Source organism: Coturnix japonica, chromosome 1, assembly GCF_054131305.1.
Source record: "Coturnix japonica strain WE chromosome 1, WE-NBRP24, whole genome shotgun sequence".
In the NCBI taxonomy this organism is placed as follows: Eukaryota; Metazoa; Chordata; class Aves; order Galliformes; family Phasianidae; genus Coturnix; species Coturnix japonica.
The window spans coordinates 32,301,985-32,325,168 of NC_140663.1; the positions used below are offsets into that span (position 1 = coordinate 32,301,985).

The 23,184-nt window shown below is 39.1% G+C and overlaps 1 protein-coding gene across 1 annotated transcript in view; it reads right to left on the reverse strand.

Moving 5' to 3' along the window:
* PTPRR (protein tyrosine phosphatase receptor type R) overlaps positions 1-22,855 on the reverse strand; it is a 139,353-nt gene extending 116,498 nt beyond the window's left edge. The window contains exons 1-2 of the mRNA XM_015855940.3: positions 22,706-22,855; positions 10,287-10,591 (exon numbers count right to left, since the gene is read on the reverse strand). Of these exons, the coding sequence (XP_015711426.1) occupies positions 10,287-10,591; positions 22,706-22,766 (366 nt within the window). The 5' untranslated portion in view covers positions 22,767-22,855. The remainder of the gene's footprint in view (positions 1-10,286; positions 10,592-22,705) is intronic.
* Positions 22,856-23,184: the final 329 nt, after the last annotated feature.

The window sequence follows — 23,184 nt, forward strand, 5'->3', positions numbered from 1 at the left end:
CCATGTTCTGGATGGCCACACAGATTTTACGAGGATGGCATGCAGACTCTTGTTCATTGCTGGTGAAAATGCATGGTATATGGTGGTGTCTATGTTGAAAAAAAAGTGTTTTGTAGCTGGTAATTTGCTCAATCATATAGTATTATTGTGCTCTTTGTATCTATTGTATATTCCACAGAAATGCATAGGAGGAATTACTTTCAGGGTGATCTATGTATGTATACAGTATGTAAAAAATGTGTTACCATAGCTAATAAGCACCTTCCATCCTCCCAGACCAGCCATCCTCTGAGCTCTTCTGCCAGAGCTGATATAGAAATCCTTCAAACAGGTTTTGTCTTAGTAGAATATGGACAAAGAGGACAAAGGAGAGAGGTCTTCAACTGCTGTAGCTGGTTTAAACACAGTCAAAGAAAAGGAGTGAGTATTTTTTTAATTTTCAGGTTAATTTCTATTGCCCATACATACTTCCAAAGGGGCTAATTAGGCAGAGCCACAGCATCCTGCCGCACCTGTCCAGAGAATGTCTGTCTGGGATATGGGATTTATGGGATCTCTTTTTCATGTTCATTTTTCAGCATCACCTTAAGACAACAAAGATCATTTTGATAGTGTTAACTTCATTTTGCCTACAGAACAAAAATACCTTAAGAGAAAGGTATTTAATGTCATTCTTCCCAGCCCCAAACATCTGCATTTTAATACTCCACTATTATAAAACGGCATGATATGGTACTAGAAATAAAACTTATCATTTTTTTAATAAGAAATTGAAATATTTTGCCTGTTTGAAAGTATTACCCTCCAGAACTTTGTTCTTAATTAGACAATATGCTATGTGATGCTTGAAGAAAGCATATCAACAGTTTGGTTAAATAATGCAGAAAGATATAATTGTTGCCAGTATATCACATGATTATAACCGAAGTCATCTTTATCTATTTATGTTTTCAAAAAATCCCCATGTTACTAGTATAGTTATTACCAGAAAAAAATATAGCCTCTTATTCTAAAGTCATCTATTGGAAAAGAGCCAGCTCCCCCTCCCCCCAAATTAGCTTTAATCAATGACACAGTGTAAATCAAGTCCTTAGCATATTATAAGTGCAAAAATCCTGACTAGATTACCATTGATTTCTATACTGCAGTTTATGACACAATGACGATTCCCAAAGAGAATGCATATCCTCAGCCAAATCCGTACAAAGCAGACATTCCATTTTTATTCTACAACAACTAATACTGGCTGAAATGTAAGTCTGTTTCAATTCATGTTTAAATAAGCATAGATGTAACAGAAGCTGTCAACCATTTTCCTACGCTATTCATCATGATTATATTAGTAGTCTTGATGCATACCCACAACACTTTTCATAACACTTCTGCCATAGACTCAATTCAAAGCACCTTGTCCACTCAATGTATTTTTACAGCATCACAGAATCATTCAGGTTGGAAAAGACCTTCAAGACCACCAAGTCCAACCACATCCCAGCCATACTACCCTAACTAACAACTGTCTGTTAAAGCATGTCCCTGAGCACCACATCCATATGGTTTCTAAACACGTCCAGGGATGGTGACTCAACAGCCTGCCAAGGGAGCCTATTCCAATGCTTCACAATCCTTTCTGTAAAGAAGTTTTTCCTGATATCCAACCTAAACTTACCCTCGTAGGGCATATTTTCCAAGCCCTTCACAAGCCTTGTTGTCCTTCTTTGGACCTGCTCCAGCACCTCAATGTCTTTTCTGTACTGAGGTGCCCAAAAGTGAAAACAGTACTCAAGGTGAGGCATCACAGTGCTGAGTACTGTAGGATTACTTTCCTAGTCCTGCTCACCACACCATTTCTGATACAAGCCAGGATGCCATTGGACTTCTTGGCCACCTGGGCACGTTGCTGTCTCATATTCAGCCAACTGTCTATCAGTAAACCAAGATTCCACCAGTTTACTGTGCTGTAGAGTCAAATAAGAATTAGCTTCATTACAGAATGTCAGTCATGACTGACCTTCAAAGGCAGCACAGCAAAACATTACTTAAAATGCTTTTAGCAACAACAAAGACATACAAAGACTTTGTACCACTCTACTTACCTCCCTTGGTAATCCCCCTTTCCACAGCAGTTTCGATACTGTAGGGACTGCAAAACCATCATTCAGCTGACAGTTATCTGATAATTTTCAAATTCCAATATCCTCCTAGTCTGTGCACTTCATTTCAGAATTCAATATTTCTTCGTCAAAGAGATGCTGAAGGACAGTAATATCTGATCTGTGAGGTTTTTTTAGGAGTGTGTTCAAAAGAAGATCTTCAGCTCCTAAAACTGTTTCTCTGATTCAGTACGTCACCATGTTTTAATCATATAATATATTCACGTAGTGATGATAAAAATGCATGTATTTTTAGAGAGCTGTTTTTGAAAGGCTTAACATTTAAGAGGTTACACGCAAAACCACATTATGAGGAATCTATTGAGGAACATTTGAGAAGCTGTCACTTTCCTTAACAACATCAGAAATGAAGAACCAAAAGGATCACTCCAGAGGCTGAATTGCCAGATCCAACAAAGCATTGACTGAGAAGGAAACACATGCTTCTTGCTGTCTTTTTATCCGAGTACACTTTATCTGCCTTTAAAATGTTACTGTAGGGAAATTTGGCTTTCCACAAAGATAGTTCTCTGAGGGCTCTAACAGAAGCTAAAAATAAATAAATAAATAAATGTAAAAAGTGTGCTTCTTCAGCCTTTAGTCCTAAGCACATCAACACAGTACATAGATTTACTGCAGTGAGTTGTCAAAATACTTATTTGTTAATGGATGGGTCTCATGATCACAGCAAGTCATTTGGTTCATGTCTAAATTTGCATATCAGGCCCCTGTGAATCCAGTGATGGCAGCTGGAAAGGAACTCTTCCTTTCCTTAGTCATATTTAGGCAGTAACAGCATTCAGCTTATCATAAAAGGAAAACAGAACATAGATCTCAGTACAGTGATCTCCCAGACTGCTGACATGCAAGCCTGTCTGTACTGCTCAGTAGAACTGAGTCTGTATATTTCCAATCACAAAGGGATGCATGACCAGCTCAGAAGCCAACACCCGAAGTACAGCCAGTGTATTGTCATAAAAGAGGCAAACATTGGGCAGGGATGGAAAATCCACTGCAGCCTAAAGCTTTGCGTCTTTTCTCCTGGAAGTCAGTACAGTATGGTGCAGAAACTGCTCAGAAGAATATTTCAAACAGAGAAATAAATGTGACCATGTAATAAGGAGGCAGCAGGGGACTGTTTGCTTTTATTTTTTTCTCTCTATTTCAAGGACTAAATCAAAACACATTACAGAAAAATTTGTACTGGATCAGCCTATGATCAACACAACTTTGAATTTTCAGTTAGCTTTTTTTCTTCCTTTTAAGTCAAAGAAATGTGATTGTGAAACAAGGGCTACTCTGTACCCCTTTGTTTAGTGACTAAAGTGAAATGGGAATGACTCAGGTTCAGTTCTCCCTTTATGCTCTTTACAGCAAGGCTTTGAGCCAGGCCTTTCACACCTGAGCATGCAGACTTTTTCTTATATCAAAGATCCCCCACATTTTTAAGACATTTTGGAAAAGCTTAAACAAAAGCGAGAATCTTTGATTTGGCTGCAACTGCTGCTGAATTCAATCCAATTTCATGGGAAATCTCTGTTTTGCCAAAAAGGATTTTATCAATTTAAAAGTTTTCCTGAATGAAAAATAAATAAATAAATAAATAAATAAATAGAAAACAAAAACAACAAAACAAACAAACAAAAACATAGACAGATCCCTTTCTTCTACACAAGTATCTACTTCATAGCTGAGACTGGCCGAATACAGTCACATGCAGCTAAAAGAAGTACCAACAGTTGACACTTATCTCTTTCCTACAGATGAACTATGCAGTATTAACTGCTGAGGAAGGTCTAACATTGAGTTTAAAAGCATAAAACATGTCTGCTTCTAAAATCCAGCTTTCATTTAACTGAGCAGCTTGTGAAGAAACTGAAATGACTTCAAGAAACATCTTCCCTTTATTGAAAAATGATGGGAAAGGAAAAATTTGTGATCAAAGAGGATCTGAGCGATATAAGAAAGACATGACTAGCTTTTGTTCAAGTTTAACATCTCACTGTATGATACAGAAAATAACTCTGAAGTTGCCAGCAGTAAGTTAATCAATTAAAGCACTGAGTTGCTGAATATTCCACTAACATTCTATTAACATTTTGCCAGCTGGATGACAAAAAAATGCCTTAAGGAAGCTTTAGTGCAAGTTACAACATAATGCAATCTTTCCTGTTTTCCACAAAGATGACAGCAAACACAATACCATGATAATGGAACAGCATGCAATTATCCCTGCTGAAGCGCACAGAAGGAAGCAGAAAGCAAATGAGGCCAACTAATGCAAACTCTCTAGATTTCTTTGTGCAAACAAAATCCAGAATGACAGAGCTGCAGGCTACTAGGTCTTTTTGAAAGGGTTGCTGCAGACATGTTGGGCCTAGTGCAATTACTTAAGAAAGGACTAAGATAACAGTGTCCATCCATCTTTAATTGGAAGGTGTTCTTGAGTTCAGAAGCCAGATACTGTGAAGATCTGGTCATGACATAAAGGGACACAACAGCGATTATAACTAAGGATACTGACTGACACTGCTCACTGTTGCAATGTGCGACAAACGTTGAGAGGTTGTTACCAATTCAGCACTGTAATTATAATAAGATCTTAAAACTTCACTGTTGATCAGCACAGCACTTGTTTTCTGTTGTTTCAAGTATTAGACAAATATACGACCAGGAAACACAGAGGGACCATTTGATATCTTGTTGGATTTGGAGATCTTACTCTGCAGAGATCTCTTCTGAGAAGTTATTGCAGATACACAATCTTTTACTCATGTTTCCTCTGCCAGGCTCAATGCCAGTCTCCATCTTGGGCTGGCTATGAGGCCTCAGTGGCAAAAAGTGCAGAGGGATCTATAACATACACAGATCCACATCTATCCCAGTGAAAATAAGGACACTGCCATACTGTGCATAATAGGAAGATAAAATTAACATTTTGAATAGCTTCCTAACTAACTATACTTGGTTGGTCACTCAGCATACCGTGTCACACAACACATGATGGAAGTCAGACAGGTCGTGAGCAACAGTAACACAACACTTGCTTTCAGAAACTGTTCAAAAGTAAGAACATCCCCAGCCATCACTTAGCTCTCTCTCCTCTCGTGCCCCAAGCCGCCCAATTTAAGATGTACTTCTGGTTTGTAATGTCCTAAAAAATATAACCTACAGGGTAAATAGTTTGGGGCTTAAAATGACTGGAAGGACTGAATGAGCCCATTTTATTTATTTATTTGTTTGTTTGTTTGTTTGTTTGTTTAATCAAGTTCTCCTACAGTTCTTCTTGTGTCATTCCAATAAAACCACTGATAAGAAAAAAGAACATTTTATGGTCTGGCTCACTTTGATCAGTCTTCAAAGTAGCATGACTTCATCAACAGTAAGTCCTGAAGTAGGATAGGGCACAACATTCCATTTACTAGAGAAATGAGGATGGGACAGGCAATGTTGAAGCCATAAATTGACAAAAGTACCAATAATTAGAAAAAATAGATAATTCCAGAAGGAAAAGATGTGGGGAATAATGAAATAAAATATAAGAACAAACAAGGTATCTGAGTTCCTGGTCTTTGACATCAATAGTTAAACCACGTGCATCTGGAAACAGGGAACTGATGGAGGAATAAACATACATGTAAAGCTGTGTCAGTAAAGAAGAAAAAGCTTATTTGGGTTAGAATTGTGCTAGACAGATTAACAGGCTACCAATAGGCTCATTCATATCTGGATTTATCTGATACTGACATTCATGTGCTCTATTCTTCTTGATCCCACCTCAGCACACTTCCACGTTTTCAGCTTTTTAAAGGTAGAAGGCTCAAACACTGAGGACAAAATAGATCTAATTGTATGGCAGAGCTGCAGATACGAGTTCAGCTTTACACAGAAGGCCATGGAAATGGAAGGAGAAGCAGTGCATGGCTGTCTGTTCATCTTATGTCCCACTGACATTAACTGAGAGAACATCTAATTAAATCAACTCAATTCAGTAACACTCGTGTAAACCAAATGAAACTGAAGGGATGCACTGAATTTTAATCTATCACACAACACTATCACATCTATAAGCAACAAACATGGAGATACAGATTTCCACTGTAGTAGTACTGAAGGATGAAGGGAAAAAAATGATATAGTGAGCAAGTTTATTGGCTTTACAATTCTGAAATATTCTACAGTGTACAAGTGAAGAATGCATCTGAGAAGCTTAGTCCAATATTAGCACACCTCTACTATGAAGTTATTCCACTTTTCTCTCAAGTTCTCTCCTTACTATGTATACACGTAGGTCACTCTGAAAGTAATACCTCCTATTCATTTTCAGTGTAATGGAGTATTGGTGGGAAGGTTCAGCTTCTTCTGCCATACCACCAACATCTGCCTCTGCCATCATGGGCCAGTGTAATACAGTACTAGCCATTACTTTTGGAGCATTCCTCATTTTAATGTTGCGGAAAGCAACATTTTTAATAATAAGTGTTTATATACATATTTATGATCTCTGTGTACTGCCTTGACCTTTGTGATGCTCATATTCACTACTGGAAAGACTTGAAATAAACGCAAACCCTCTTGGAGAACTTGTTCATTTTACTACTAACTCTCTAACATGCACCATTTCTGAGATCCAAACAAAACCCACAGAAATATGAAGTCTTAAGTTTAATCAAGCAGTTAAGTAATGCCTTATATTAACCATGTAAATTTTAGATGAATGGTCTCATATACTCCTGAAAGACAGCTAAACAGAATGTGTGGAATGTGTGGCTACACACAGACATGCTTCAATAGGATCTCAGTTGTCCTCGCTTTCCTCAACAGAACATGAGCATGAAAGGGAAAAAACAAGAATCTGGTATTGGGTAACATGACAGAAAGCTCCCAGCTATAGAAAACTTACTCCCAGAAAATAAATTCCTCTTCCTCCCTCCAGCAAACAAGCACTACAGTTTTCCCAGGTTCAGCAATATTAGTTCTTAACATGCGTTCTTTACTGGTACAGTCACAAAACATCAATTTTCAACACAACACCTGCAGAATTCTTGGCTGCACAGAGCTCTTCTGTGCATTGGCAACATTTTGCTTGTCAGATGGCCTACTCCTTAGCACAAAATGTAACCTTGCAATTGTTGCGCGTTAGTCATCCATTCACTCTACCTTTCCAGCTCCATCATGGAGAAAATGGACCTCAGGTCACTGAAATTAGATTGAATTCCTTTTCCGCCCCTCTGCAGAGCTGCAACAGCACTGATTTATTTAAAAAAATAATTCCCCTTGCAGGCTTTCATACTAAATCACAGTGTGCACCAGTCATGTAACTGAATTACAGGAAGCATTAACACCAGCAATTGCCCTTTCAAGTTGAGCAACCAACAACATTGCTACAGGCTGGAACAAGAATGGTCAGCCAGGGCAAAACAACAAATGCTGCCACTTGCCCTACAAAACAAAATCCAAAAAGCAGCAACAAGCAGCAAATGCTCATTCAAAACATGCGTGTATTCAAAACAAAACAGACTCCCTTGGCAACAGAATTAAGATTACAATCTACTTAACGGGCAATTTGTCAGGGAGAATCTAAACATCCAAGTGCAGAGACCTGGAAGAAGCAGGGCTGTGCTTGGATGATGGCAACCACCCTGCTGTGGGACAGCTGTCCTTCTGGGGAAGACACCTTCAACATTTTTTATTGTGCGATTACTGAGCTGCCCAGGTTGCTCTGTGCTTTAAAAAATATGCTCCCCAAAAGCCTTTTTCTTAAAGGATGGCATTTAAACCCAAATAAAAACACTGTCTTTGAACACACCTAGAGTTAGTTCAAGATCCGCTTTCATTTTACAGTCAGCTCATGTTGTTGCTTTCCCCCCTAAAGCACATATGGTTCTCAGCCAGACCAGAAGGCTTCAAAGCAGGAGCTCCATCCTGCAAATCCAGTAGCAAAGCTCGAGACTGAGGTTGCTTAATGAGAACTTAATGTAGATTTAATAGATCTTTTTCTTTCTTTCTTTTTTTTAAAATGTGTTGCCAATTGAGAATCTATCTCATTTAGGTTCTGATGAAGGCACAGAGCCAGTCAGCTAGAACCAGGGCAGCCCCAGAATATTTTGTATGATTTTTGTATCTGAAGTTGAGGACTTTGATTCTCCAAAAACATGCAAAGCTCTTCTAAAACAACTATTAATGTAACAGTGTCATTTAACGGAGAAAAAAAAAAAAAAAAAGAAAGAAAAATAAAAAAAGAAAAAGAAAAATTAAAAAAAAGAGGTTATGTATATTCCAAACTCTGCCCTTTTCAGGTTCTATCTTCACAGGAGGTGCAACAATGCTTGGTATAGGAAAAGAGGGCAAGAACCTTCACTTTGGAGCTGGCCTTGCTGGCTGTGATGACCTTGTTTGGCATGTCTTCCAGATCAGTACCATTCAGCTTTGCTATGGACAGCTGACATGACCCCACTGAAGCAAAATTGTCAGTGCTTTGTTTTGCTCTGAAATGGACTGCAGTAGCATACTTGCATACAGCTGAGCCTGTTCCTGATTATGATAGCCACTTACCTCAAATTAGGAGATCTTGATTGTGGAGGATGCAAAGAAGCCCAGAACACAGAGCTTTCTGAGGACAGGTCAAGCTGTGAAGTAAACATTTAAAGCAGAGCCAGGCTCTCCTCATTGCTCAGTGCCAAGACAGGAGACACTGGCATAAGTAGTATGGCAGATTCCCTCTGAACACCAGGCAGCATTTCTGTGCTGTGCAGCAACAGAGCACTGGTACAAGCTGCCCATAGCCTGCAGAGTCTCCTCCCTGGCAATGATCACAAGCCACCTGGATGTGGCCCTAGGCACTCTGCTCTGGTGGCCCTGATGGGCAGGGGTTGAGCAGATGGGCCAAGAGGGCCCTGCCAACCTAAGCCACTCTGTGATACTGTGAAAAGAAATAGTATTCTTTGACTATTAGCTAGCACTTACTGCACTCCAATAACCTCAGCATGTTATACAGAAAGCTACTCTGTGTGTTCATGAGGGCAGATCTGCGGAAGTACCAACAACAGATGGAACTCTGTCAGTTCTGTAACACTTCCTGAGCTAACATCTCCCAGTGCTGCACAGCCTGTCTTCTTTCCTTGTTTGCAAAGGCCATTCTTTTTTAATCTAGCATCTTTTGAGAAGAGCAATTTTCAGAATTAAGAAAATAGCTGCTGACTGTAATTAGTCACATTGTTTCAGTTTAATATTTATTAGTTAACTGTAATGAGGGAGTGAGCCGTTATGAATGGTAGCTCTTCCCTCAGAAGGAGGAAAAGCCCAAGCCTGATGCTCTTCAGTGCAATCAGACAGGGTTAACCGTGCACCAGGATGAGGCAGAGCAGTGCCTGTGCAGAATGCATGCAGAATGTGCTACAGTCTCCACAGAGGACAGTTCCACTGATATTGTCCTGCTCCTGGCATGAAGAATGAAGATGCAGCCATGTGGCATTAGTGTATGGTTCCAATGGCATGCTCTCCAATACAGGAAGGACTGCTGCCATCACCTTTCTAAGAATGGGAACGATCACAAAGGAAAATGGGCAAGATCACACAGGTAACTGAAAAAGGAATGTCCCAGACCCCAGAAGGAACATATGTGCCGTACACCAACAAAAACACTCTTAATTTTTGCAATACATAGACTTCCTCTCAAACAGCTTGTATGCATAATGGCAGATATGCTAAAAAAAGCAGAAGTGAATGAAACCTTTTCGTCAGCTTTTTAGAATCTCCCTGCCTCTGTAGAACTCTTCCCAAGAGCATTTTCTTGTGACCAACACAGAATAAATATAAAAACCACTCAGTAAAAGCAGAGAAAATACAAATTGAGAGGATTAATTGAGTCTGAAGGAAAGGTAAATTCAGACAGGCTATATTCTGCATTGATTCATCAGATTTCTTGTTGGTCACAGTGAGGTCATACAAATGCAAGTTCTACTAAAATGAAGAATGGCAAGATCTATGGTAATTAGTTATATGTAGATGATCACCCAGGATGAAGAATATGAACTTTGGATGCACAGCTTTAAAATCTATATCTCTCTATAAGCACATTTATTCACACATTTATTCACAAAACAACTCCAGAAACATAAAAAAGGCACTTACCACAACAATCACATTCGTTGCAGGAATGGGAAGATTTTCCACTTCCAAGTCTTGACCTGTCATAGCTAATAGATTGAGGGATGGGTCGTAGGCAGGTCTAGGAAAGGTTGACTTAACAACTATTGCAGGGTGCAGCTTGTTTATTTTGGTATGGGAAGAAGAATGGAAATGTTGTTTGGAATTCTTATAACTATCTGTATCCAGACTTTTTTCCAGACTCTGCACATGGTGATAAATGAACACAGGTTTCCCACTCTTTCGCTGATGAATTGTCAAGAAGTGGTCATTGTCTCCAGAAAAGCAGCCTGAAAAAAAAGAAAAGAGTAGGTTTAGAAGGTTTCTCTTAGGTAGTTTGTGGGTGAGTCAGGAAATCTGATGAGATCTTTGGGTTCTACAAGATTTGGAAAGATTACTTGATAAATAAAAGAATTCCCTTGAATGCAATTTCTACAACAGTAGCTTAATAACATCACAGAGAGTCTACTAAGTATGTTAAATATATTACATTCTTACATTTATTTTTACAGAGTTTTTTCAAATGTTGTTCTTCTGGTCAAGACTTCATTTCACAAACGATGTACAGGAGAACACCTGCTGAGCCAAGTCCAACTTATGTGCTGTTGAATACTTCAGTATTGAAACACATGTGGTCCACTTTCTAATACACTTAATCATCTAGTAATAACAAATTGCTTTTGCAATCATCATTCATACATGGGAACTGAGGAAAAAAATGTCAAAAACTAGATAAAAAATCATACTTAAACATGTAAGAAAGAGAAGAAAAGTACAGATAAGATACCTGAGTCCAGAAACACAATTCTGCATTACCTGGTCAGCTGCCACTAATTGTAGAACTTCCTGAGCTCCATGAGAATCTCAGCTACAGCTGACTTTGCAGACTCCCTGGCAGAAGGTATTTACCACTTTATCACTAGGCAACAGCATACAGAGCATATATTCATCTCTGTTACATCTCCATTTGTGTAAAGGAAGGAGGCTGTCACTCACCAAACCTTCCATGCTGTTGCCATCAAATACCCCACTAACCATATTAGGAAGCCGCTATGGAACACAGGGAATGCTCACCACCCTGACCCTTGAGGCTGCTCCACTGCTCAGAACAAAATAAAGCAATGAAGATTCAGTAGGCCAGAGGAAGACCAAGAAAATAACCATTGGTCTTTGCACACTTAGCTGAGACATACAAGGAGAGTGCTAGGAATCTTATGCCACAGGTGTGTTGTTTCTTCCTTTTGTAGTAAGTAATCAGAGGGGAAACTACATGAAGAGTACCTGAAGCAGGGATCTTATCACATATGCTGGTCAGACTAGGGGGCCTTACTGTCGCTAGTGCAAACTCTTGCTGTGAGACATCCCATAGCCAATCATTGCCTGGCCAGCCAACAGAGCAGCTGGCTCTCTGCATAGGATATAGAGGTACGTGTACTTAGTCACATCTTGCATACAAAGAATTCCTTCAGATTACATGCTTTAAATTGACTTTAAATTGTGCATTAATAAAGCAAAAAGTTTTATTTTGATAGTTTAAGTATTTCCTAATGATGCCCTTTTAAAAAAGGAACCATAACTAAAATATTATTTTATTTTTTATTTTGTGTGGGTGAAGCCTGATGAATCTTTAGTTCCTTTATGAAGAACAGAATAGTTACAGGAACCCAGCTGAGGTTCTAGGCTGGAATACAAGCTGTCTCACTGAGCAGAAAAATAAGCAAGGATCGGCTTCTTTAGAGATAGAGAGTAACTGAAGCTGAATTAGTCACCTCCTGGATGAGTACTTTAAGAAACACACTGCAGTGCAAAAGGGACTTTCTGTTCTAAGAGAAGTGAACCCTGCTCTGCTCATCTTGGAATTTCCTACTCAGAAGCTGTTGGAGTTAATAGGAATGTTGAACTGATGCTCTGCTATTTAGTTAAAATAAATTAATAAATCAACATTGCTTTAATTCCCTTAATGAGCTGTGAAGAACAGCTCCAAACCAACTGCATGTTTCAATTCAGGTTGAACAAGAAATCATTTTGTTCTATTCAGACTGATTTTTGCCTCTGATTTTTTTTGCTTCTGTAAGCAAATCAAAATAATCAGCCATTTGCAGAGCTCTACCCGCTGCCCTTAGGAGATTTCAGTGTAGGTAATTACATTCTGTTGACCTAATTTCCTCACGAAATTTGAGTTAGGAAAATAAAGGACAATTTCTTATCTGTGCTATAGTATTGCTGTGCATCATTGGGGACTGTATTCTCTGCCAAAGTGTGTCCATGTCAGTAGGCAGCGAGGCAATTCATAACATACATGAGCAGAAAATCAATAGGAAGAAGACAGAACACAGAATCACGCATTCTGCAGCGCACTTCCCAAAATAAGGCAGAATGCTAAACCCAAGGCTATTATTTTAAATGGTAAGTACAAACACTGGCAATTTCTAGATGACCACTGAGGTCACATATGGACAGCTGTTGTCAAGTTGTGTTGGGAAGATGACTAGGAAAAAAAAAGATCCCTAGGAAAAAAAAAGAAAGAAATTGCAGAGTATGGTCTTAAAGATAGCTGAATTTCAGAGCTTGCTAAGCTTTCTGGGTTCTCATTCAGCTTCTTAAAGCTTGGCTTCATTGATAACATTCTGAGGGCTGGTCTTAACTCAGCAATTACAGAGTTTTATGAAAAGCAAAGTGAAAATGAGGGAATATCAGTGCTTCTCATACACTCTTTACCAGATTTTTTTAATTCATGTCTCTATCACAGGCAATCAATATTCCAAAACTAAGCAAATGCAACATACAGCAATGCACATTTTGTGTCTGTGGTTCCTCTTAGTTTCTTCAATTACTACTCATTTGTTGCTGAGGGAATGAAAATCCATTTCTCCAGGAATTCTTCATTTTACATATCTTCCTCACTTCCATATGCCAAACCCCCCATTTTATTTCATTTATTTTTATTGAAAGAAGCAGAAAACACAATTACTGACAAAAATTCTTCTCTGAATAATATTAAGATAAATCTCAAGCATGATACTGATTAAATTCAGAAAAAAAAAAACTGAATGGTTAATTTATTTTTGATATATCACCAGTTTAAGGAGTCCTCCAAGAAGCTCACCTGCTCACAGACATCTGTACTTTTTATAGTAGCATCACAATTTGTCCCAAAATCCCATCACTCTGCCATTACAAAGTTAGCACCACAAAGCACTGCAGCAGGTTCAATACATAATCCATTGCAGCAGTCTTTCAAGATGGAATGCAAAATATATTTGGTAGTGGCTTATCCTGCAGAAATGAGAAATGAACCAGTCTAATTACACAACATACTCTCTGCACTCACACAAATCTATTTTTACCAGCTGACAGCACAAGTTCAAACATGTTCCAAGAAAATTACTGGGCTGAATCTGATTTTCTGAGAAGGCAACTTAGCCCTAATAATTTAAGCAGGTTACATGCATTCATAGCGCCCAGTGTGAAAACTTCATTTATCTCAGTAGACTGTGGATGATACCCCAAACAAGATCAGACTTTCCTAACAGTCTGCTATCTGTGCCTCAAGTGACCTTGGCAGCAGGCCACCATTGATCCTCTGGCAGAACCTCTGGCTTCTTCTTAATCTGATGAATATTATTCCTTGACACCCCTAAATTTCAGTTCTGAGAACAAACATTGTGCACCAATGATGCATTCAGAGACATAAGTCATGAGAAACACCAGCGCTCCTGCTACACATTGCCTGCAAATTTTGCTAGTCTCCATCCCTTAAGAAGAAGATAGGGATTCTCTTCTCCTTCCCATATTTAGTTCTGTATCCACACATCAAAAACAAGTTCATCTTTATTGCCCCCAGGGAAAACATCAGAACCAAAGTAGCAAAATATGATAGCAAAAAGTGATTTTGGTATCTTTTAAGCTTCAGCTATACCAGTGTAAACAGGGATTCAGAAAATGAGACTTAAGACAAATCTCAAAAAACAGAATTCCTATAAGAGTTTCTTCCATAAGCTTAGCAAATTTGATTCTAAAGTGAATTTTTATATTCTAGTCACATTACCCTGTTTGAACTCTATTTCAGAGAATTATTCTTCATGACGGATTTGTATCCAGTACTTATATCACTCTCAAAGTAGAATAATTTTATTCCTTCTCCTAAAAATCCTCCCCATACTGGAAGTCTTGTCCTGGAAGTGGGGGGAGAAGCACAAAAATTAACTCATGAAAATAGATGGGCAAATCAAAATACTAGATAGATAGCTCATGCTACTGTACCTGTCTTACACTACAAATGTGTATTATGTAGGCAGAAATGAAAGCCATGTAATAAATAAATAAATAATAGTAAATTTAATCCAAATGATGTAGTAGGTACTTTCGACTATTCCAGTTGGTCTCTGCTTAACAGAGAAATCCTAGGACTGACCTGACTCCCTGAATAGCCTCAGAGAACCGACATTTTATTTGAAACCAATCTGCCAGAAAATTGTTACAGACTCCCAGTTCCCAAACACCTTCACTTTCTCTAAAATGGACAGATAAAAAAATTGAAGATAGTCAAGACCCATTAAGAAGCCAGTAACACAGCAGTAAGGTTTTTTTGTTTTAAGACATAAAAATACAGATATTTATCTCTTGAGTCCAAAACCAGAATTTTATTCAATCAGGAAAGGAGAGTCCCAGTGGGACATAAAATTCATTGCGTTCTTGATGGGGATAAGATAATGGTGTTTAAAGTCTTGATGTCTGTCTGGAAAAACAATTTGTGGTCATTACTGTACGTCTTATTATCTGCTTTAATCCAAATAACTTAGGTTCATAATAAAGTAGGTTCTTCAACATTCTCTAATTCTTTATGTTATGTAATAAGATGTATATAGTATATTCACCATTTGTAAGTAGTGCAGTCACCCCAAACTTACCAATAGCACTTCTCTGCTCTACAAAATTAGTAAGCAAAATACCCAAGTGAAACTAGACACACAGTGCATCAATCTTAGAACTCACACTTGAAACTGTAACTAGTATTTATGTAACATTGAAGTCTCTTCAGAATTCTAGATATCTTGATGTACTCCAAGACTGAAATTTTTAAAAAGCTGTAAGCTGGAGGGAAGAAAAGGCAGAAAATGTATAGTCATTTAATGAGGGAAAACTGTGCTGAAAATTGAATGATTGGTTTCAAAGATAAATTTAACTTAAAAGCAGTTTGAGTTACAGTACTTAATGCTATTGCCAAATAACTTCTCATTTTCAGTAAAAAGACTTACTGATCTTAGATAATTAAATTCTGTATCCTGATCTCCACATTCCTTTTTTTCCCCCTCTTACTGTTCTGAAAGATGTACTTTGTCCCATACAACTTTCCTTCACACCTTATAGACTAGCCTCAGGCTTTGGACAAGCTCCACGCTTATTGACCTTTTGCACAATGGTTCATTTCTTCTGAAACAGCTGACCAGAATCACTACAAGATGCAGAACAACATACTTATGCAAATCATTGATCAATCCTCTTCAATAATGCCAGTGCTCCTACAGCTGGGAGATTTCACTGCCTGCTTATCCTTAGTTCATTGAGATGGAGTTCTCTCTGGTCTGTATGTAACAGCCAAATAGATATTGGCTTAGAAGGAGGTAAAAAATATACATATCCCTCTTACAATATGTGGTAAATTGCTTAATATCATGCTTTTATGATAAGCCATTTATGAGCATGGATCTAACCCTTAGGGGTCCAGACAACAAACATGCTTAGGAAAATGCTAACTACAAGTAATTTCTAGGCATGGGATAAATACTACCATACCTTTAAAGGATTTCTGGTTTTTTGTTTTTTGGGTTTTTTTTTCTGGGCTATGAAGTTTTTCCCTTATTGTGCAGGCAAGGGAATATTATTTTAGCTGTAACTTCAGAAGATAGAGAAGTATATTTCTTCATGTCTGTCTCATCTATCTTAGTGGAAAAAAAAAAAAAAAGAAAGAAAAAAGAAAAGATTTAGCGTATCAAGAGCAGTCAACATATCTGATGGGAAATAAAAATGTTTTAAATGATGTTGAAGCACAGAGGAAAACAAAAGCTGGCTGAAAGCAATATGCCTTGCATTTGTACTGTCTAGTTAACAGTGTGTCTTACTGTCAGCAAAGTAGTACATCAATCAAACCTAAATTTCATTAGGATAGGCTATAGAGCAATAGCCAGAAGCAAACTACTCTTTAACTCTAGCAAAGTTGGCCAAGAACTATTAGAAGATTCTATGATATGACTTCACCATTATTCAGACAAACCAAACACGCTTTCAAAAGTTTTTGCATGAGGACAAACAGGCAAACCTGAAAAAGAGAAAATATGGTTTTGTAGTACATATTGGAAGTTTGGGAACTCATCCATGAAAATACTTTCCTAAGTATTGTAGCCTTTGTACTAGAGAGACTTGTATGCTGTAAAACTGTTTCCATGGTTCAGAGAAAAATAACAAAACACAAACCCTGATCAGATCCATCCTTCATGCCACAGCTTTTTCTTAAGACAAACTGTTAAAGCAACACCAACGAAGCTTGTTAAAGCAACACCAATGAAGCTATCCCCTACACAAGGCAGGCTGTTAGTTCTAATAACTGCATGGCTTCTCACAACCTCTTTTAGCTAAAAGAAGCTTCTCCAGCACCTTTACATTCAAAGTCTTGGGCAAAGAGGAAGCACACCTCATACATGTAAATAATGCCAAGAGCTGACTGATAGCAAAAAATATAAAGGTCTAGTTCAAGAAGCATCAGATCCAATTAGATTGAATGCTTATACACAGAAAAAGTCATAGTAATAGCAATAATAGAATAACATTTGCAGCACACACATATTTCCTAGCTTTTATCAATTTTCCTTGTGTTAAGCTCATCCCTCTACTGTTTCTTTGGATCCTAAGGTTGGTGTTTTCACACTGGCATTGGCAATGGGGAGATGTCTGGGACAGTTGTCAGCACCTGAGTCCTTCACCAGAAGGAACGTGATCTTCATGCTAATGGTTTCTTCCTCCTCTCTTGTTCCTTCCTCTTAGGTTCACATATATACAAATACTTGTTCACTAGCATGCACTCACAACCCTCTTCTTCTTCAACTGGCCTGCAACAACATGAAGGTTGCATCTACAACAGGGAAGTTGCACTGTAATTTATGATCTGGTGTCATGTTAGATAATATTTCTTTGTTCTCTTTCTCAGTCTCTAAAACCAACTATGTTAAGCCTCTGGTCCGCCCTTTTAACTGACTATGACAGAGTTGCTGATTGCATAACTTGTGCTCCAGAGCTTACCATCCTCACTCCACAGGCCTCTGTCCTTTTACCAGGCCCATGTGTCTCTACAAAACCTGTTTATGCTAGAGTCATAAATATCTCATTCTAAATAGAACAGCTGCTTGTTACTGCTATCTAGATATGCTTATAATTGTATCACAGAAAGACAAACATGAGGAAAGCAGATAAAGAGACTTGGTCAATTAAAGAAATTACTGTTACAGCTAATCTAGGTCAACAAAAGTTCAGGCAGAGCAGGTCTGACAAGCCTCAATCATGAAGCTTTGCAAACTAGGTACAAAGCTTTTATCTTTGCTTTTAGTAATTGCAATACCGCACTACAGAGTGGCCAGGTTATAGTCCTATATAGGTAGGGTTCTGTGCTTTCCTAGAAGATCCAACAATCAAAAGGCCTGGCCTTTTGCATGGAATGAATAGTGCCTATTGCATGTCCAAAATTTAGAGCTGAGCTAACACAGAACAGGACAATTGTAAAAACTGAAATAATGTTTTGATTTGCCTTTGAACAAAATATTCAGAACTTCTGATGGAAACAAAAAGTTCAGACAAAATCAACATTGATGAAATCTCTGTGCATGTATGGGTGTGCACATGCACACGCACACAGATACATACGCTTTCTTTTCTCTACATGTATGAGAGAGAGAAAGAGAGGGAGTATGTCAGAAAGAATTGCAAGGAGTTCTTTCCTTTTCTAATAAGTAGTCTGCTAAGAATAGAAACAACTGAAAATTATTCTTGTTTTTTTTTTGTTTTTTTTTTTTTGTTGTTTTTTTTCTTTTTCTTTCCTGAATCTGTCCTTCCCATTAGGAAAAAAAAAAACCACAACAAACACAAAACAAACAAACAAAAAAAAAAGGCTCTGACCCAAAATATCTACAGCTATAGTGTGTTAGAATTAAGCACAAGCCATATCTTTTTTCAAAAAAGCACTTTACATCTCACTTTATGGGCTTGTTGCCTGATATGTCAATATTGAAACTGGACACTACAGACAGTTGCTTTCAGTAGGTCTACTCATGTGAATTAAGAGATGAGCCATTGGTCCCAAAGGCACTTAAGTATTCTGCCATACTCATATGTCCTGGCATTGATGCACTATATAGTGTCACATTAGACTCTTTCTTTCCAGAATGTGTGAGAAGGTACTGCAGCAATTTCCATTTTTTTTGTTATTACTGGCATTTTCCAAGCATAGGTGGTGGATTAATTTTATTCTGCATAATGTGAACATACAGTATATCCAATGGAAATCAGTAGCTGGTATGAAGGGAAGTCAGACTTGGTTTTAAGGTTTTGACATATTTTTGGGGGGTTTATTTGTTTGTTTTTGCTGTAATTTTGCTCTAGATCACACCAAGGATTGCTGAGCAGATTTTATTAAGCTTCTCCTAGCTCTTATTCCAAAGTCAAGCTAAAAATCCTGCTGGACAATGACAGTGCTTCATGGATTGAGAGCTGTGCCCCTCCTCCTCACCACACTAGCAGGCCCCAGGACCATGGACAGGACCACAACCACAGAGATAGACCAGAGAGACAATTCCCCACGAGCCCAAATCATGGCTTTTAAGCAAGGCTCCTGCATTACTCTCTGGAGAAGCTGGAACCAGCCTTTGCTGTCAGAGACATTGCAGTCTTCTCATAGTACAATAAATGAAATTATGGTGAGATTCCAAGATCACAAACCTCAATAATTTCCTAATGGATGTACTGAACATAATCCTCTCATCAATGCTGCCTTTCAAAATTATGAACAGCAAGAATTTCCACATGTAGAATACATGTCTAAAATCTCCTCTCCAACTATCTCTTCAAAAATAATTTGAATCTACATACTGAATTATAAAACTGCTTTTCCCCAGCTGAACTTCTAAAAAGACAGATGACTACCCTCTGATTATCCATGAGTCTACTAATAAAAGGCGCAAACGTCTATTCTAGTAAAAACACCCACTCATGCCCAGCAGTACGTTTTCTACCAAAGGCAATTATAAGTATCAGCCACGTTTAGATTATGTTAGTGTAATGAAGCAGAATTCAAATACATTTTCAAAATCAATAGCTTCTTCACATTCACTCAGAATGTATTTAGAAGCTAGCACTATTCACACACTACTATGACACTAACAAAAGGGACCTGATTGTGAATGCATTTTGTGCATATCTCATCTATCTCTAGAATTACATTCCCCAGATTTTTAGAAAATAACATACCTCGTCCCAGCCTCCCCTCCTCCCCCTCCCCCAGTTCTACAGCTAGTGAATTCCTCCCAAAGGAGTGTTAGCTTGTGGTCAAAGAAATTTCAGTTTTGATACAAGCAATCCTCATCTTAATAAAACATTGCCCCAAGGAGATAAAATACCAGTTTCCTACTTGGATTTTACTTGATTCAACTGATAGGCTTCAAGAAGGAATCTACTGAGAGACTAAGACTAGAACCTATGTGCTTCCTCCCTGCAAAGGCTGGTAAAGAAGCATTGCTCCATACTTAAGGATGTCAGTGTATCTCTTCACTGATGAAGAGAACAACAAACAATTTAACTGAAGTCCCTACAACCTACTGTAAGGCCTTTGCTAATTAAACCATGTCTTAGGTGACCTGATCAAATCTCCTGTTGTTGAGATTTTGCTTTTCCAGCAGCAGAGTTTGTTCCTCTCAATACAAATACTTTAAGAATGCTCTGATAAGATCTTAAGATAAGAGAGGTGGTGGGTTCATGTTATAATCATTAAATGAGAAAGTATTTTTCACAACTAGATTATTTTCCTGAGTTATTTACTATGACTGAATTCTTTATCCATCATGTTTTAACTCTTTTCATGAAATCTGCTAAAAAAGAAAGTGAAATGAAATAGTTAAGTAGCTGAGTAATCTGTGATGCAAATAGCTCAAATTGCAAACTAGTCTAATGCCTCATTTTGTGTTTTTGCTACCACCTGCCATTCTCTTACAAGGAAACAATGCTCTCTAGTAATCTTGGGAAACATTCATTTTTCAGTGCAAGAACATGCATTAGATCATAGCTGCTAAAAAAATTATAACCTGTCTTGCACTCTCACATGTGATACGTAATACAGATCAAAGATTCATACTGACCTGTAATCAGTTACTACAAATTTAGGTCTTCCTCCAACAGCAAGCTCTATACAGGTTGTTTACTTTACCTGCTGAATTCAGCAGAAAGGTCTAATTCTGCTTCCAGATATGCACACAAGTGTCTATAATTTCAGAAAGAGATATACCAGTATACCAACAGCACTACTTAACCATTTTAGAGAGTGAATTCTTTTTGCAGTAGTATCAGATCAAGTAAATGTGGGCTTCTGTTTTCTCTAAAGCCTGATATCACTGATTGATATTAAGGGAGTTTTTGTTAATGTCTGCTGACAGTTTCCCCTCTATTCCCTTACACAGAAGCATGCCTCATGTATAGTCCGCCTCAGAACAAAATGAAACATGAAAAGCAAACAGCTCTCATCACACTACCAAAAACTGGTATTTCGGATATAATCTGTGACCCAGCACAAGTAGTAAGGGGAATGTATTTTATGATATCACATGAACCAAAGCTGCAAAAGCACTGTCAATAATTTATAAGTTTGGGCTATTCATAAAAGATGTCTATAATGGTACTCCATGAAAGATCACATTTTCTGCTTGCATCAAATGAAACAGAAATCAGAGCAGTTTAAGCTTGCTGTGCTATTTTATTGTTGTGACATCTTCAATGACTTTCAACAGGAACAAGTTGCACTCAGCCCTGCCTGGAGGAAGCACAGCTCTTGCACTCAATGGGAGCCATGCCCAGTATGCAAAGGCTGAATGCATCTCCTGTCTATTTTTTCAGTTGGCTTCTCTGAAAGACTTACTCTCCAAGACTGCCTGGGGAACAAAGTAACACCACATGAACTTTTGTAGGTTATTTTTCCTCTATTTTTCTCGTTATTAGAGATACTTTCATAATAAAGGTCAAGCTTTGCAAGGATTCTCAGTGACTTAATAAAGCAAGTTAAACTTAGTAAGGAACATAAATGGCTTTCTGGCAGGATATTAGTAAGATAGAAAAATGAATCACATCTAAACTAATGTGAAGTTCACTATTATTAGAGGATGAACTGAGATTAGAAAGCATGTTCTGTGAAACAGAGGCTGTGCACTAATTTTGTACACATGATCACTTTAATACATGTTGTAAAAGAACAATCTAATAGCAGCTTAAGGCTGTTATTAAAATGGATTGCAGGATGTGCTCTGCCTTTCAGTCAATAGTCTCTCTCACACATGTATATAAGGCATAACAGCATGAGCTTCCTAACCAGAAAGGAAAAAGGATCCTGAGGTTTTATGAAGTGCAGCCTGCTTTTCCAGGGCGATCAAACACCAATAACCACTGCATGGCACTTCTCCAGCCCACAGCAAACAAAAGGATGCGGTGCCCGCTCACAGCTGCACCCAGACACACAGCTGTTTTCATACACAGATTGGCTGTGCGTGGGATCTGTGTACGCACACTGCTTCCACATTCAAAAAGACATGAAGCTCAATTATTACTTTTAATGATTCTGCGATAAGGCAATGCAAATGACTCACATCTTAAAAATCTCTCCTGAAAGCATTGTTTTATGGGAGCCAAAGGGTGCATAGCATCTGGGGGTGCGTTCATTTCTTTCTCTTAATTGAACTTCAGTGAAGTTAAACGTGGGATGCAACAGCCATTTTCTACCTGAGAAGTAGCAATGCTGCCCATAGAGAAGGAAACACTTCTACTTTCCTAGCTAAGAACTTACTTAATTCTACCCTTACCGCAGATTCTGTTTCCATCCTGGGGATAATGAGGCGTAGCTCTGCGTAAAGGAGAGGGATTCAGAGCAGCCCCCCGCCCCCGAAGAAGAGGAAAGCGGAGAAAAAGAGGATAAGAGGAGATGTACCATCCGTCTCCTCCCGTTCGCTCGCTGTCTCCGCTCCGCCGCGGTCGGGGCCGGGAGAGCGCTGACCGCGGTGCTGAAACGTCGCCCTCCATCCATCCCGCCCGCCGCCAGCCTTGGCCCCGCTACAACAGGTGCGCGGCCGCCCCACGCCCGGCCCGCGGCCAACCCCGCTCACCTGCGGCGCGGAGCTGGAGCAGGAGGCACAGAGCGCGGAGGCACGCGGCCGCCCGCCGCATGGTGCCAGCCCAGCCGAGCCCAGCCGAGCGAGTGGAGCCGAGCAGAGGCGAGCAGCGCCGCGCCACCGCGTCCCGCTCCCCCCGGCAGTGAGCATGCCTGCGCCTGCGCAGCGCTGCGCGGACGGGAGGGAGGTGGGGTGGGTGATGCCCCCACCGCGGGGTGAGGAGATGGGTGAGCAGTGAGGGGATGCGAGCAGAGCGTCCAGGAGCGGGAGGGAGAAGACAGACAGTGGGGCAGGCGGGGGGATTCTCCATCAGGCTTCAACCGCAGCCTTGGCTCGCTGATGCAGTTGCGTCTTCCAAATATTAAAGGGCGTATGTATGAGGTTCGACCCAGAGGAAGTAGGCGACGTGGTTTTTTTGTGCTTGCAGGGGAAGCAGTCCTGTCCTTCAGTTTGTTGTCAGACACGCTGTGTTG